The 17,344-nt window shown below is 45.5% G+C and overlaps 1 protein-coding gene across 2 annotated transcripts in view; it reads left to right on the top strand.

Annotated features, from left to right (window-relative positions):
* RPTOR (regulatory associated protein of MTOR complex 1) overlaps positions 1 to 17,344 on the top strand; it is a 323,749-nt gene that overhangs the window by 241,737 nt on the left and 64,668 nt on the right. For both annotated transcript variants that reach the window (XM_027518037.1, XM_027518038.1), the window contains exons 12-13: positions 2,490 to 2,573; positions 3,844 to 3,954. In XM_027518037.1, coding sequence (XP_027373838.1) covers positions 2,490 to 2,573; positions 3,844 to 3,954 — 195 coding nt within the window. The remainder of the gene's footprint in view (positions 1 to 2,489; positions 2,574 to 3,843; positions 3,955 to 17,344) is intronic.

The raw sequence follows: 17,344 nt of genomic DNA, 5'->3' as shown, positions 1-17,344 counted from the left end.
CCCTGACCCCTGGGCTGCCTGCCAGGTGGACATGCCTGCTTTCAGCTCCCCTACAGCCACGGGCCACACTCCCATGTAGGGAAGCTCCCCAGCATCCCTATCAAAAACCACTCCTCGGGAGCCTCGTGCTGCCGGGACCCCCTCCCCTCTTTCCACTCCCTCCAGCCTCTCTCGCTACCTCCTCTGTCCCCCACCTGCTGACCCTCCTGCACCCTCAGCCTCTTCCCACCTGCTCGTGTTTGCCCCTCAGAGGGGCGCCCCTCACACCACTGCTCTGGTGGCACCATTTCCTCACCCCTGTTCAGTCCCTCCACCACTGGCCACGTCCCTGCAGCCAGAGGGTCTGCTTCCTGAGTCCTGCTGCTGATCCTGCCCGCCCCCCGCAGCAGGTACATGGTTCAAACCTCCTGTCCCCTCTCCTGCCTCCTGTCCCCTCTCCTGCCTCCTGTCCCGTCCCTCACCAGTTCCTCCACCCAGCTTCCCCCTTGGCAGACCACCCCAGGCTGGCTGGCCTATCCTGCCCTGTCTTTTCTCTTGCCTCATTCCAAACCTTATCTTCCAGTGGCTCCTTTCCCTCACCCACCTTCCCCTTCCACCAGCAGGCTCTGGGTCGTGCCTGCCGGCTGTCTTGGAATCTATTTCTCCCCATTAGTCTTGGCCGCGGTCAAGTCCACCCATCCTATCCTTCCAGTCAGCCTCCTGCCAGCCTGTTGCCCACAGCGAGCACAGTGGGCGGGCCCCTCTGCTGCTCTTCTGAAGAAAAGCTGAAGCCCTTAGCTTGGTCTGCAGGTCCAGCTGGCTCTGGAGCCTCCCTGTCAGCCTGCCTGCCTGCCTCCCTCAGACACCCCGCTTCCTCTCAGACACCCTGCTTCACCAGCCCCTCTGCCTGAAGCCCAGGAACCCCACACTTCGCCCACTGGGAGGGAGAGCCTTCAGACCCCGAGTAGGGAGCGGCCGCCCCCAGTCATCTGTTCACCATCACAGTGGTTATTGCGGTGTGGATGCGGAATGTCTGTCTCTGGGCCCTGCTGTGACAGGAAGGCTCCTGCTGTTCCCAGTCACCCCCAGCACTGTGTCCGCACACAGTAGGTACCCCATACCCACTTTGGATGGCTGGGAACACAGTAGGTGCCCCATACCTGATGGCTGGGAACAGTGGTGGGCAGAAGGGCCCTGCATCACAGGACTCTGTACACATAATCCCCGTGTTAACACCATGAGAGAAGTCAATATAAATGACTCCATTAAAGCTCAAAACTGTGATATACCACAGGACAAAAGAAATACATGTGGCTGAGGTTGTTCTTTTTCATTTAAAAAGAATCCTTTCATATGAAAAAGAAAAAAGTAAAACATTTAAGTAGGAAAATAAGGACATACCTGGCTGGTTTACTAGAGAAATAGCCAATTAACCTATGAAAAAATATTCATCCTCACTTGTAATCAAGGAAATTCAAATTAAAAGAGCATTTTATTATTAACTGTCATGTTGGCAAATAGTGTAACATGGGCTAATATTTTCCTGGGAGCTTTTAATTTGATATTTAATAAATCCCTCATGGTTGAGTCTTGTGTTATGAATTAGGAAATTAAAGTTCAGAGAAGTTATGTGCCCAAGCCTGCGTAACCTGTGAGTACCAGAGCAAATATGTCCTGCTGCCTGGTAACCAGCTGAGGCTTGGCAGGTGGGCAGGTGGGCAAGTTTGTTCAGCTGGAGGACAATCTGGTGATGTAAATGTGGGTGCTCTGACCCTCTAATTTTACTTCTCAGGTTTATCCTAGGAGGAAGGTGGGGAGGAAACCATATAAATGTGCAGAGATGTACCTGTTAGTATTTTTATCATAGCATTTTTACAGTAACAAAAATGTATTAATAATTTAAAAATCTAGCAACAGGGAGATTATTTAAATGAATTATGCACATTTACAGAAATGCACTTCTATACTGCCATTGGCAATGATATGATCAAACATATCAGGGTTGTGGAGTAAGACTGACAGTGCTTCATTTACTCATCAAGGAGATGAGAAATACAATAGTATCATTGAATTTAGAACAAACAGGACATTATACCTAGAGAACAGCATCTAGGAGTGAACGGACCAGTGTTATCAGTGAATATTTTCTTAAACACCATTAGAAAGTGTCTGTTCTAATAGTTCCTACAGTGCGCACATCATTTACGCGCGTTACGCTCCAGAGCCGGCTGGACCTGCAGACCAAGCTAAGGGCTTCAGCTTTTCTTCAGAAGAGCAGCAGAGGGGCCCGCCCACTGTGCTCGCTGTGGGCAACAGGCTGGCAGGAGGCTGACTGGAAGGGTAGGATGGGTGGACTTGACCGCGGCCAAGAAATGGAGTGTTCCCAGCCTGAGTAAGGTGTGAGCCGTGGAGAAAGGGGCTCCCGCCGACCCGGGTAAACAGCTCCTGGGGATGCTCACCCAGGGTCATGTGGGGCACCTTGCAGTGACGCTGCCTCTTCTCCCTTCCAGGTGCTGCTGAGCCAAGTGCACCGGCTGAGAGCCCTGGACTTGCTGGGAAGATTTCTGGACCTGGGCCCCTGGGCAGTGAGCCTGGTGCGTGCTTCCTGCATCAGCAAGGGAGGAGTCGAGGGGGCACCAGCTGAGGAATCAAGGGTCCTTGGCCATGCAGCCAAGCGTGACTGTGGGGGTGGCCATTAAACCCGAAAGGCCCCCATGGACCTCTCTTTGCACCTTCATTGTCATGTTGTTGGGGGCCCTTTCCCATCCGCTGTTAGGCGTCACCTTTGTGGGACAGAAGGTGTCCTTTAAGAACATTCTCTAGGGAGGGGCTCACCCCTGTCACACCAGGAAGCTGGCAGCCTCTGGGCTGGGGGCCACACGTGGTGCCTGTTCTCCTGGAAGCAGCCTGTGAAGCCTCACTCACTGTCCTTTCACTCTGGTTTTAGGCACAACTCTGAAGCACTTTACAGTCATTCATTCTACGGAGAAGTAGAAACAAAACACTGAAAAAAATAGAGTCAAAAGTGACCCATTTTTCCACCACACATATCACCAGGGAAAGAGATCAAGAGGGACCTAGAGATAAAAGGGGATTCAGGAGACCCACCACCAGCTGCAGAGTGTGGACCTTATGGGGCTCTGTTTGCAAATGAAAGTTTGAAAGTTGGAATTTGAAAAAATTAAAATTCAAGAAACAGAAAGTTTACATGAACTGAATGTTTTATATTATTAAAAAATAATTGTAACTGTTCATTTTCTAGGTGTGGTAATAGTATGTGGTCATATTTTCATAAAGGAGACTTTATTTTTTGGAGAGAAACACTTAAGTGTTTACAAATGACACTGTGTGATACCTAAGTGGGGGCTTCAGAACATTCAGGAGAGGACAGTGGGCGGGGCCAGCCAGGATGCCACACCCTGTGGTTTGACAGCGTTGAAGCTGGGTGAAGGGCACACGAGAGCTCAGCATGTTGTTTTACCTCTGTTGATGTATGTAAGTTGTTTCATTATATACTGTCAACCAAGAGTGATAATTGATAGTTCAGCAAGAAGGAGAAGAGGGAAAACCTAAAAGTTAGGAAGACTGCACGAGCTCTCCTCACTGGCCCACTTCCACTCCCAGGAGCCAGCAGGGAGGCCATGTGTGACTCAACATGGGGAGACTGGGGTGGAGGCTTGGCGTGTCTCTTACCTTGTGGTCTGCATGTACTGGTGCAGCCCAAGCAGGCAGGCCTGGGTCGCTTCCAGGAGAAGAACCGGAGGTCAGGGAGGACAGCCCTGCCCCTCCCAGTTCTCTGTCCATGCTGAGGGCGCCACGTGCTTTGCTCCCTCCAGCGTGGGGCTCACATGCTCTCTTTCACAGGCGCTGTCTGTGGGCATCTTCCCCTATGTGCTAAAGCTGCTCCAGAGCTCAGCCAGGGAGCTGCGGCCTCTCCTTGTCTTCATCTGGGCCAAGATCCTTGCCGTGGACAGTGTGAGTAATATCTGTGTCCCCCCACTGCCACAGGAGAGCTGCTGAGAGCAGGTCGGGGGGCCTGGCACTGCTATCCACGCTCCCTCCTCCTGGCCTCATGCCTTCCATGGCCTCCCTCCCTCCCAGGAAAGGCATTGCTTCCCCTTGGCCCAGTCGTGGTCTGTCACACTGGCCCTCGGCTCACCTGTTGTCTCTGTGCACTGCCCCTTCCCCACCCATAACCACCCCTCCAGCCAGTGACCCTGCCCGATTCCTTGTTGACTGGTCTCCCCAACCAACTGATGCTTTTCCTTCCCCTGCCCTGACCCTAGCAACAGTCCCATGGAGGCCCCAGCTGTCACCTGTAAGGCTTGGGCCATAGTGCTAGTCACTTCTCAGCCGTGACTGCCCAGCCCACGTCTCCAGCTCTACTCCCAGCAAGCACCTTCCCACCCCTGTCCTCATGCCTGCGGGCCTGCAGTCACATGTCTGCTGCTGAAGTCCTTGGCAGGACCTTGTACTCAGAATCGTGCTGAAGGCCAAAGGTATTGCAAAGCTCAGCTGTCCCTGCCCTCAGCACTGTCCACTGGCGACCAAATCCTGTGCTGTGAATACACACACCTGCCTATCACAAGGGTGACTTTTCAAAAAGTGGGGAAATCTTATGGGCAGGGCTGCATTTGTGTGCCTCAGTGTCACAGAGATTATAACGTTAACCCAGGTGGGAGGGGGCCACTGACCCAGCTGCTCATGAATTCACATCCAGAGGGAGTTGGGGTGGCCATGTAGGTGAGAACCAGTGGTCAGGAAGAGCCAGGGTAGGGATGCCAAGGTGACAGTAGGGCCAGGTGGGTTCTCGAGTTTGAACCTGTGTGGCGGGAGGGCTGGTCATGTGACAGTGGCCGGGGGTGGGGTGCGGTGCAGGGAGCATTCCCGGGACCACTGGTGATGCAGCCTGTTCCCATTGATTGCTTAAGCCAGCCATTTTCACCTCCCCCAGCCATCACATGCGTCTCTGTAAAGTTGTGGTAATAACGCTTCCTACAGTGTGGTTGCAGAGATCAGGACCACAGTGTGTGTGTAGTTCACACAGTATGTAAAGCAGTTTTAGAAATTTTAGTGTGAAGGGAGTAGTGATAAAACTTCATTTCTACCCAGCCTGCCTCTGCTGTACTAAAGCCTTTTGTTGCCGATCTGAAAGCCTGGCCTTGGGGCTCAGGAAACTGTATCAGTTGGTCACTTCTACTTTGCCCTTCATCAAATTTAACTGAAGAGCCAAGCTACCACGTAAAGAAGAGGGCTTTTCTGGGGACGTTACTTCAGAACCTTGTTTCTCTCCCACTTCAATCCCTTTGTCATCTATATCATGTGTTGAGAAGTTCACTGGCTGTTCTTGACATTAGGGACCATGTGCAAAGGTTCTGGATGCATCAAAGGGCGAGACTACTGCGACATGAAGCCCAGTGTGGGGAGAGGGGCAGAAAAGATGTCCCCTTCTCCCCGAGCCCACAAGGGTGATGGTCGGCCACCTGAACCTGCTTCTCAGGGCCACCAGTGCTCCAGAACACGTTCAGTCAACTGCAGTTCGTACTCACCAGGATTTGAGTAGCGTTTAGCACCTGGAAATAGAGAGTATCTTTATTTTTAGTCTTCAGAGTGTCTATTTCTGCTTTAATCTTTTTTCTTTATGTGAAAGTAGATGACCCTTCAGAACCGCACTTTGCTGCTGAATTCTCATGGAATTTGAAGTTGGTCATCTTATTTCAGAACAAGGGATCTGGTTTGAAACTGCCTCTTGGTCACATTTGTCTCCAGGGGCCTGGTTGTCTCTGGAACCGAACATGGGAGAGCTCGTCGAAAGCACAGATCTGCAGTGCTCTAAGGCTGTCTCGGTGCTTATGTTCATGTCTGCTTGATGCTGGAGGAATTACACGTTTAATAATGCTTGAGGAGCTGTTTCTGGGCCCAGCTGGAAATGCCCTAGCCTGCAGTGTTCTTGTAAATGCCTGCAGGTGCTGGGACCGTCCTGTGGCTTAGCACCTCAACCAGTTTGTTGCACCTGTTTATTTAAAGGCAGTCATCCCACTAGGAGACGTTTTTAACGTTTCCAGTTGAGACTGAGTGTCGTTTACTTTTCATGATCACCCTGGTCCGAGTTTCTGAGAGATTAAAGTTCCATGTGTTTCTGGGAATTTGCTTCCCCCTTCCCCAGCTGGCATCTGGCCTCCGAGTACTCACATGTTGTGTGCCTCCCGCAAAGCTCAGAGCTCTTGGAGTGAGGCCTTGACATGGCCACCATGAGTGAGGGTCAGAAGACAAGTTGTTTGTGACAGGGATGCCCACCTTGGGGTGAATGAATCTGTACAGAGGCACGGGCGAGGTGTCCCAGCACTCTCAGCTGTCCCTGTTCTGGGGAGCTGCCCACCCTCAGGGCTCTTCCCCAAGAGTTGAGAAGGTGTGGGCCCCACTCTGGCTGCATTCCCAGCTGAGGGGTGAGTCTGTGACCTCCGCTCACCCCACAAGCATATGTTGAGCACATACTACATGCCATTGTGTGAGGGGCTCCTAAAGGATTCAGGAAGCAGGAATTACCTCAGCCTTAAAGAAAGTAGGCTCAGTCTGGGAAGAAGGAAGGAGGGGAATTCCAGGCTCTGAAGGACCACGTGCCATTTGACTGAAGTGGGCAGTGTACCCTGTGGGGGCACCGATGTGCAGGCGTGTCTCAGGACAAGGAAATCTATTAACAGCACATTAGGAAAGCCCTTTCCTGTGGTCTCAGTGCCCTGATTATCTCCAAGGAATCTGGTCCCAGAGGCGTGTGCTTAGTTGTGTCCATTGCCACCCTGTGAACTGTAGCCCACCAGGCTCCTCTGTCCATGGGATTTTTTCAGGCAGGAATACTGAAGTGGGTTGCCATTTCCTCCTCCAGGGGATCTTCCCAGGGGTCGAACCCACAACCCCTGTGTCTCCTGCATTGCAGACGGATTCTTTACCCCTGAGCCATCAGGAAGCCCCCGAGGGTCTCTTCCCAAATCAGCCATACAACGTGCTACTCTACACTCACTGCTACCATCAAAAATTACCGCATGTGAAGAAGCAGGAAAATACGATCCGTAATGAGAGGGGGGAAAATTGGCCTACCAAAACTTACTCTGAACTCGCACAGATGTTCAAATTAGCAGTCAAGGACATTAAGTCATTAGAAGTCTGTTCCACATAAAAAAGCTCCATTGAGACATGGAAGATATTAAAAGGACCCAGCTCAAACTTCTAGAAATGAAAACTCTGATATGTGACATGAAAAGTATGGGATAACAACCAATTAAACATTGCAGAAGAAAAATTAGTGAACTTAAAGGCATGGTAATAAAAACTGTCCAAGATGAAGCACAGTGAGAAAACCTTTTATAGAACTAAAGGCGGATCCTTGAGTTGTGGGACAACTGCAGGTGACTGAATATATGTGTACTGGGAGCCCCTACAGGGGGCTGGCAGAAAAGAAATTTGAAGAAATAATGGCTGAGAAGTTTTCAAATTTGATGAAAACTATAAACCTGCAGATCCAGGAAACCCAACAAACCCCAAACACAAGAAACATGAAGAAAACTACACCAAGGCACCTGATAATCAAATTGCTTAAAAAACAACAAATTTAAACTTAAAAAGCAGTCGATAAGAAAGGAAACAGAGAAGCTAAGGATGATAGTGGATCACCTGTCAGAAACTATGACAGCAGGAAAACAATGGGACTGCATCTTTAATGTCCTGGAAGAAAAACTGAACGTAGAGTTCACATTAACCCACTGAAAATAGCTTGGAGTCAAAATAAGGACGTTTAAAGACATGTAAAACTGAAAGAATTTGTCACTAGTAGATCCACAGTACAAGAAATGTTAGGGAAAGCCATTCAAGCAGAAGGAAAATAATACCAGGAGGAAACATGAATGGACACAAAGGAGTTCAGAGCACCAGAAAAGAGTGCTCCACAGATAAATGTGTGGGTGGTGGTGTTTTTTTTATCCTTGCCTTTTAAATCTCTTTAAAAGATAATTGACTATTTGATCAAAAAATAATAACAGTGTACTATGGAGCCTGTAACATATGTAAAATGTATGCTAACAATAGCAAAAAGGTTGGGAGGAGAGAAACTGAGGAAATATTGTTGTTAGGTTCTCGTACTTCTTTGAAGTGATAAAATATCATCTGAAGGTGAACTGTGATAAAATGTAGTCCATAAGCCTTGAAGTTATCACTAAATTTTTAAACTATAGCCAGTTAGCCACCAGAGGAGATAAAATGAAATCATAAATATGTACAAATAACATGAAAGAAAAAAGAAAAGGAGGGAAAGAAAACAAAGAATGGATGAGATAAATACCACAAATGTTAACAAGACAATAGATTAAAGCATAACCTTATATATATAAATAATCACAATGTAAATAGTCTAAATACCCAATTATAGGGCAGAGACTGTCAGATTGGATTTTTGAAAATTATATGATCTTAAAAGAAATGTACTTTCAATATAAGATGCAAATAGATTAAAAGCAAAAACATGTGTTACCACTAAGCAAAGAAGATGAGAATGCCCCTATTAATATGTCAAAGTAGGTTTCAGAGCAGAGAATATTACCAGGGACGCAGAATTGTTTGCTAATGCTAAAGGAGTCCACCCATCATGAGAACAGTACAGTCTAAATGCTTATTCACCTAATAACAGTATTTCAAAACACATAAGCTGAAAACTGGTGGAAGTGTGGGATGGCAGTAAATAATCCATGATTACACCTGGAAGTCCCAGCATTCTCTTCTCAGTAAACGACAGAACAAGTAGAAGTGGAACCAAGGAGGTTCTCTCAAATGCTTGAACGGGGGCCATCCACCAGCCAGACAGTGCTTCATGTGACTGCAGACCCCTCGTTCTTTCCATGTGCCAGGGGCGTACACCATGATGGACCTCGTCCTGCGTCATAGAACAAACCAAGACACATTTAAAAGAACTGGAATCTTACACAGTGTATTCTACAACCATAGTGGAATCAAATGCAAAATCAAAATAGATAATAAGAAAATCAAGGACACTTGGAGACTTGTGTACTTTTAAATAAATGATTCAGGTCAATTCAGTTCAGTCGCCTAGTCATGTCCAACTTTTTGTGACCCCATGGACTGCAGCATGCCAGGCTTCCCTGTCCATCACCAACTCCCAGAGCTTGCTCAAACTGATGACCATCAAGTCAGTGATGCCATCCAACCATCTCATCCTCTGTCATAATAAATAATGAAAATATTTCAATTATAAAACAAAATTTTAAGAATCAATATAAATATATAAAATAAAATATATAATATTAATGTATAAATGTTATATAAATAAACTTATAAGCAACATAGATATGTTAAGTCATTTATTTCTAATTATAAGTATTATGTATAAAATAAGTAAATGGGCTGCATAAACTAGAATCTTTTGCATAACAAAGTAAACAGTCAACACAATGCAAAAAAAACAACCTTTAGAATGGGAGAAAATACTTGCAACTCAGTCAACAAAATGAAAAAAAAACAACCTTTAGAATGGGAGAAAATATTTGCAACTCACCTATCTGTTAAGGGGTCAAATATAAGGACCTCTTACAACTCAAAAAAACCCTGACTTAAAAATGGTCAAAGGACCTGATATTAGTGAAAGAAAAGCAGATTAAACCCAAAGTAGGTAGGAGAAAGAGAAGGCAATGGCACCCCACTCCAGTACTCTTGCCTGGAAAATCCCATGGATGGAGAAGCCTGGTAGGCTGCAGTCCATGGGGTCCATACGAGTCAGACATGACTGAACGACTTCACTTTCACTTTTCACTTTAATGCACTGGAGAAGGAAATGGCAACCCACTCCAGTGTTCTTGCCTGGAGAATCCCAGGGACGGGGGAACCTGGTGGGCTGCCGTCTATGGAGTCGCACAGAGTCGGACACGACTGAAGCGACTTAGCAGTAGCAGGTAGGAGAAAGTTAGTTAGGTCGCTCAGTCATGTCCGACTCTTTGCGACCCCATGGACTGTGGCCTACTAGGCTCCTTCGTCCATGGGGTTCTCCAGGCAAGAATACTGGAGTGGGTTGCCATTTCCTTCTCCAGGGATCTTCCCGACCCAGGGATCGAACCCAGGTCTCCCACATCGGAGGCAGACTCTTTAACCTCTGAGCCACCGTGAGAGAAAGGAAATAATAAAGATCACTGTGGGGACTTCCCTGGTCATCCAGTGGTTAAGAACCCGCCTGCCAATGCAGGGGACACGGATTTGATCCCTGGTCTGGAGAGATCCCACATGCCACGGAACAGCTAAGCCCGTGTGCCGCAACTCCTGAGCCCATGCTCTAGAGTTCATGCTCTGCAACAAGAGAAGCCACCACAATGAGAAGCCCTCATACCGCAACAAAGAGTAGCCCCTGCTCGCTGCAACTAGAGAAAGCCCGAGCGCAGCAGTGAAGACCCAGAGCAGCCAAAAATAAACAAATTGATTAATTTTAAAAAAGATCACTTCAGAGATCAGTGCAAAAGAGAACAGAAAAGCAGTAGGGAAAATCCACTTAATCGAAGGCTAGATTCTTTGAGCAGATCAATAACTACTCAGACTGAGAAGGAAACAGAAAAAAGACATAAAACCCCAAATCAGGAGTGAGAGAAGTGGCATCACAGGTTCTGGAGACGTTGAAGTTATAGTGAAGGAATTTATGAACTTGATGCCAGAGCTTTTGATAGTTTTGATGAAATTAACTCCTTGAATGACACAGCTGCTCCCTTAAGAAGACAGATAATCTGAATAGAACTGTATCTAGTTTTAAAATTCAATTTGTGATTTAAAACTTCCCTGCAAAGAAAGCTCCAGGTTCAGATGGCTTCATTGTTGAGTTCTACCCAATCGTTAATGAAATAGATAGATGGCAAAGAAGCATCTTCCCATATCATCCTATGAGATTTGCCTTGCCTTGATACCAAAAACCAGATTAAGAAAACTACAATCAGTATCCTTGGTGAAGACAGATGCAAAAATTGTAAATCAAAATTTAGCAAATCAGAGTCAACAATATATTTAAAAAAGATTATACATCATGCAGAGATATCATTTGACCAACGAAGGGTTTGCTGTCATCTTTGTTTTTTTAATGTTGAGGTTTAAGCCAGCTTTTTTACTCTCTTCTTTTACTTTCGTCAAATTTGTTATCATTTCTGCTCATTAACAAGATCAAGAGAAGGGAGACAGCAAAATATTTCTGTTAACTAGATTCCAGTTAATTGAGGTTTTTTTCATAGACACAGTTAATATGTAATTCAGGCAGACTTTCCCTAGTTACAGCTAATAAATTTTTATTTATAGCACCACCAGGGGACTCCAAGGACACAATGTCACTGAATTTGGAAAAAACTTTGTATGTTGGTATAGGTGAAGGAAATAGAGATTTGGGGACACAGAGAGCTTCACTGTATGTACCAGCTGTCCTGGTCCCAAGAAGAAACATGTGTGAGTAAAAAATGGATCAGGGATTAGCAGAGTTTTATTTCTGTAACCATTCCCTCCCCCCACCCAACATCTGTGCTAGTTCTCCTTCCCAGTCTCAAAACTTGTAATGTTCTCGCTTCAGTGATGTCATCCCAGTTCACTGCCTCTCTTCCTGTACCTGTATCCCTTCTTGTTCCCATCTCCCCACTTCCAGCTCACAGCTGAAAAAGAGGCAGGTTAGCTTCCTCTTCCATCCAAAGATGACTCATATCACTCAGTTCAGTTCAGTTGCTTAGCTGTGTCTGACTCTTTGCAGCCCCATGGACTGCAACACACCAGGCTTTCCTGTCCATCACCAGCTCCCAGAGCTTGCTAAAACTGATGTCCATCGAGTCAGTGATGCCATTCAACCATCTCATCCTTTGTTGTCCCCTTCTCCTCCCGCCTTCAATCTTTCCCAGCATCAGGATCTTTTCCAATGAGTCAGTTCTTCACATCAAGTGTCCAAAGTATTGGAGCTTCAGCATCACTCCTTCCAATGAATATTCAGGGTTGATTTCCTTTAGGATTCACTGGCTGGATCTCCTTGCAGTCCAAGGGACTGTCAAGAGTCTTCTCCAGCACCACAGTTCAAAAGCATCAGTTCTTCTGCACTCAGCTTTCTTTATGGTCCAACTCTTACATCCATACACGACTACTGGAAAAATTCATAGTTTTGACTAGACAGACTTTGTTGGCAAAGTAATGTCTCAGCTTTTTAATATGCTGTCTAGGTTGGTCATAGCTTTTCTTCCAAGGAGCAAGCGTCTTTCAGTTTCATGGCCGCAGTCACCATCTGCAGTGATTTTGGAGCCCCCTAAAATAAAGTCTGTCACTGTTTCCATTGTTTCCCCATCTATTTGCCATGAAATGATGGGACCAGATGCCATAATCTTAGTTTTTTTAATGTTCAGGTTTAAGCCAGCTTTTTTACTCTCTTTTACTTTCATCAAGAGGCTCTTTACTTCCTCTTCTCTTTCTGCCATAAGGATGGTGTCTTCTGCATATCTGAGGTTATTGATATTTCTCCCAGCAACCTTGATTTCAGCTTATGCTTCTTCCAACCTGGCATTTCACATGATATACTCTGCATATAAGTTAAATGAACAAGGTGACGATATACAGCCTTGATAAAAAGAAAAGTACTCCTTTTCCAATTTGGAACCAGTCCATTGTCCATGTCTGGTTGTAACTGTTGCTTCCTGACCTGCATATAGATTTCTCAGGAGGCAGGTAAGGTGGTCTGGTATTCCCAGCTTTTGAAGAATTCTCCACAGTTTGTTGTGATCCACACAGTCAAAGGTTTTGGTGTGGTCAATAAAGCAGAAGTAGATGTTTTTCTGGAACTCTTGCTTTTTCTATGATCCAACAGATGTTGGCAATTTGATCTCTGGTTCCTCTGCCTTTTCTGAATCCAGTTTGAACATCTGGAAGTTCACAGTTCACGTGCTGTTGAAGTGTGGCTTGGAGAACTTTGAGCATTACTTTGCTAGCATGGGGGATGAATGCAATTGTCCAGTAGTTTGAGCATTCTTTGGCATTGCCTTTCTTTGGGACTGGAATGAAAACTGACCTTTTCCAGTCCTGTGGCCACTGCTGAGTTTTCCAAATTTGCTGGCATATTGAGTAGCAGCGCTTTCACAGCATCATCTTTTAGGATTTTAAATAGCTCAACTGGAATTCCGTTGCCTCCACTAGCTTTGTTCATAGTGATGCCTCCTAAGGCCCACTTGACTTCGCATTCCAGGATGTCTGGCTCTAGGTGAGTGATCACACCATTGTGGTTATCTGGGTCATGGAGATCTTTTTGTACAGTTCTTCCGTGTACTGTTGCCGCCTCTTGATATCTTCTGCTTCTGTTATGTCCATACTGCTTCTGTCCTTTACTGGACCCATCTTTGCATGAAATGTTCCCTTGATATCGCTAATTTTCTTGAAGAGATCTCTAGTCTTTCCCATCCTATTATTTTCCTCTATTTCTTTGCATTGATCACTAAGGAAGGCTTTCTTATCTCTCCTTGCTATTCTTTGGAACTCTGCATTCAGATGGGTATATCTTTCCTTTTCTTCTTTGCCTTTAGCTTCTCTTCTTTTCTCAGCTATTTGTAAGGCCTCCTCAAACAACCATTTTGCCTTTTTGCATTTCTTTTTCTTGGGGATGGTCTTGATCACTCCCTCCTGTACAGTGTCATGAAGTGCTGTCCATAGTTCTTCAGGCACTTTGTCTATCAGATCCAACCCCTTGATCTGTTTGTCCCTTCCACTGTGTAATCGTAAGAGATTTGATTTTTAAGTCATACCTGAATGGTCTGTGGTTTTCCCTACTTTATTCAATTTAAGTCTGAATTTTGCAATAAGGAGTTCATGATCTGAGCCACAGTCAGCTCCCGGTCTTGTTTTTGCTGACTGTATAGAGCTTCTCCATCTTTGGCTGCAAAGAACGTAATCAATCTGATTTTGGTATTGATCTTGTGAGGTCCATGTGTAGAGTCTTCTCTTGTGTTGATGTAAGAGTGTACTTGGTATGACCAGTGTATTCTCTTGACAAAAGTCTTTTAGCCTTTGCCCTGCTTCATTCTGTACTCCAGGGCTAAATGTGCCTGTTATTCCAGGTATCTCTTGACTTTCTACTTTTGCATTCCCGTCCCCTGTAATGAAAAGGACATCTTTTTTGGGTGTTAGTTCTAGAAGGTCTTGTAGATCTTCATAGAACGGTTCAACTTCAGCTTCTGGTTGGGGAATAGACTTGGGTTAATGTGATATTGAACGGTTTGCCTTGGAAATGAACAGAGATCATTCTGTCATTTTTGAGATTGCATCCAAGTACTGCATTTCAGTCTCTTTTTGTTGACTCTGAGGGTTACTCCATTTCTTCTAAGGGATTCTGGCCCACAGCAGTAAATATAATGGTCATCTGAGTTTAATTCACCCGTTCCATTCCATTTTAGTTCACTGATTCCTAAAATGTCGATGTTCACTCTTGCCATCTCCTGTTTGACCACTTCCAATTTACCTTGATTCATGGACCTAACATTCCAGGTTCCTATGCAATATTGTTCTTTACAGAATTGGACTTTACTTCTGTCACCAGTCACATCCACAACTGGGTGGTGTTGTTGCTTTGGTTCTGTGTCTTCATCGTTTCTGGAGTTATTTCTCCACTGATCTCCAGTAGCATATTGGGTACCTACCGACCTGGGGAGTTCATCTTTCAGCATCCTATCTTTTTGCCTTTTCATACTGTTCATAGAGTTCTCACGGCAAGAATACTGAAGTGGTTTGCCATTCCCTTCTCCAGTGGACCACATTTTGTCAGAACTCACCACCACAACCTGTCGGTCTTGGGTGGCCCTACACGGCATGGCTCACAGTTTCATTGAGTCACACAAGGCTGTGGTCCATGTGTATTTAAAGGCTCAAAAATCAATATGCCACCGAAAGGTATAGGATGAGAAGTTTTCCTCCGTCTCCTGTTTCTGTAAGAGGTACAGGGAGTCAGTATATCATATCTTAACATAGAAAATGTGACATCTGGGTCAAAATGAAAATAAATATGAAATTAAATGCAAGCTTAAAAAAGCACTCTTCCACCACTATGTTTAATCGCCTTATTAGTTTCTTACATATTCTCTTGACTAAACGTAAGTAAATATGCATATACAGACCAAACTGCTCTCTCCTTAAGCACAGGACCTCCCCTACCTGGCTCTGCCTCTTGCATTTCCTCACCTAGGAGGTCTTGCCATTTGGGCTCACAGAGAGCCTCCTCCACCTTCACAGCTAATGCCCAATATCCCACTGCAGAGGAGCACTGCTCACTTACCCAGTCTCCTGTGGTGCCGGGACCTGTGATCTGAACCAGTCCCTTGTGATTACTCACACTACTGCCATTAACAGACTTCTACATGCTATTTCATACATCTCAGATAAAGCTGGTAAACTGTGCTCCCAAACATAACACTGCTAGGTCAAAGGGTAAACGCATTTCTAATTTCGACAGATATTACCATTTTGTATTTTTACAACAGAGCACATTGTAAAATATTTGAATTTTTGCCAATCTGAGAAGTGAAAAGTGGTATTTCAGTGTAGTATTACAGTGCACTTATTAGGAAAAAGATTGAGCATTTTCATAAATCTAAGGGCCATTTTTTTCTGCTTTCTGTGAACTGCTGGTTTGTGTACACTGACCATTAGATTGTTAGTGTTTTTCTTGACTTCAAGGAGCTCTTTATATATTAAAGAGGCTAGTTTGTCCATAATCCAGCTCCACAATGCTCTTTAGGACTGAACCTTCACAGTTAGTTTTGAGATATGTAGGATTAATTCCCTGTCATTATTCTTCCTACACAAAATTTCCCTGGCTATTTCTATTTATTTCTCCATAGGAAGTTTAGAAAATGTCTAGTTTCAGACAAAAAAGCCTGCTGGTGATTTTGGAGAGATTATATTAAAGTTTAAATTAATTCAGGAAACACTGATATATTTATGATGATGAATCCTTCTGTAAGTGAACAGGGATGCTTTCACTTGTTCAAGTTGATTCTTGTGTTCTTCAGGATTTTTTTTTTTTTTTTTTGGCTGCTCCTCGTGGGTGGCGTGCAGAATCTCAGTTCTCTGACTAGTGATCAAACCCATGCCTTCTGCAGTGGAGCTTGGCACCCTAACCACTGGACTGCCAGGGAACTCCCAGGAATGCTTAAAGTTTCCTTCACAGAGGATTTTCATGTTTCAGGTCAAGTTTATTTCCAGTTTTAGGATTCTTTTATAAATGGGGTGCATATATCTTTTTTCCTCGCATTTATCTTCTAACCAGTTGCTTCTTTTGATTTCTGTGTGTTAAAGTCTTTAACCTCACTAAGTTCTCTTCTTAGTCCTATTTAATTTATTCCATTGGGCTCTCTAGGCGTATAATCATATCACTTGCAAACTCTAATGGTTTTGCTTCTACCTTTATAATTTTTACGTCTTTAGTCTCTTTCTCGTCTAATTGTATTAACTGATAGACAGTGTCGGCTAACAACCTCGCCATTTAATTCTCCACCTGCTCAAGCTTATCAGAGAGTCAGTTGGTTCCTGTGCACCCACCCACCCGCCCTGGGACCTTCAGCTCTGCTCTGGGCTGATTTTGGTCAAGGCCTAATGAGCTGCCTCCACGCTGGAGAGGTCTTGCTGCTGGGCTGCACCCTATTACCCAGAACTCAGCTGCAATTCCTAGGACTCATTTGAATCGTCTGATATATTTCTGTAGCATAGATCTAGTAATGATATCATCCCTGACAGGCCCTAAAACCACCATCCCTCAGGGTCACACTGAGCCACATCATACAAGGTCCCCTGCCTGGTGCTGGACTCAGGGGTAGCGGGGCTGAGCAGTGTTTCTGAAGAAGCCCACCCCAAGAGCCTCCTCCCCTAGACAGGCGCTCTTGTACACTGGATTGTCTCTGCTGTTACTGCCTTCATGTGTGCACATCTCTGCTCACGGCACCCTCACCTCCCACTGGAGGCAGAGTGCCCTCCCTCCCCAGCCACCCGTCCTGCCTTCCTCTTTGATCCCAATTTGAGTCGCTGCCTTTGGGTTAGCTCTTTGCACCTTCTACCTTCTCTGCTAGACTTCCAGCTCTTTGAGGACAAGGACTCACAATGCAGCCTTTCTTCCAGAGGCCCAGTGTTTGCTGACTGCATAAATGAACTGATATGTGCACCAAGAAGTAGGCCAGTTCCTAACCATGTGCCAGTCACATCCACTAGCTGCTGCCCCATGAAACAAGGAGGGAACAAACCTCCCTGGATCAGTGCTGCCGAGGTCCAGCCTGTCCCTGACCCTGGAACCCAGGTCACTGCCAGGTACAAAGAACAGGCCAGGAGTACTGGG

This window comes from Bos indicus x Bos taurus, chromosome 19 (genome assembly GCF_003369695.1).
Source record: "Bos indicus x Bos taurus breed Angus x Brahman F1 hybrid chromosome 19, Bos_hybrid_MaternalHap_v2.0, whole genome shotgun sequence".
NCBI lineage: Eukaryota > Metazoa > Chordata > Mammalia > Artiodactyla > Bovidae > Bos > Bos indicus x Bos taurus.
Note: the sequence above shows the minus strand (reverse complement) of the source record. Positions and strands in the feature narration are given on the sequence as shown.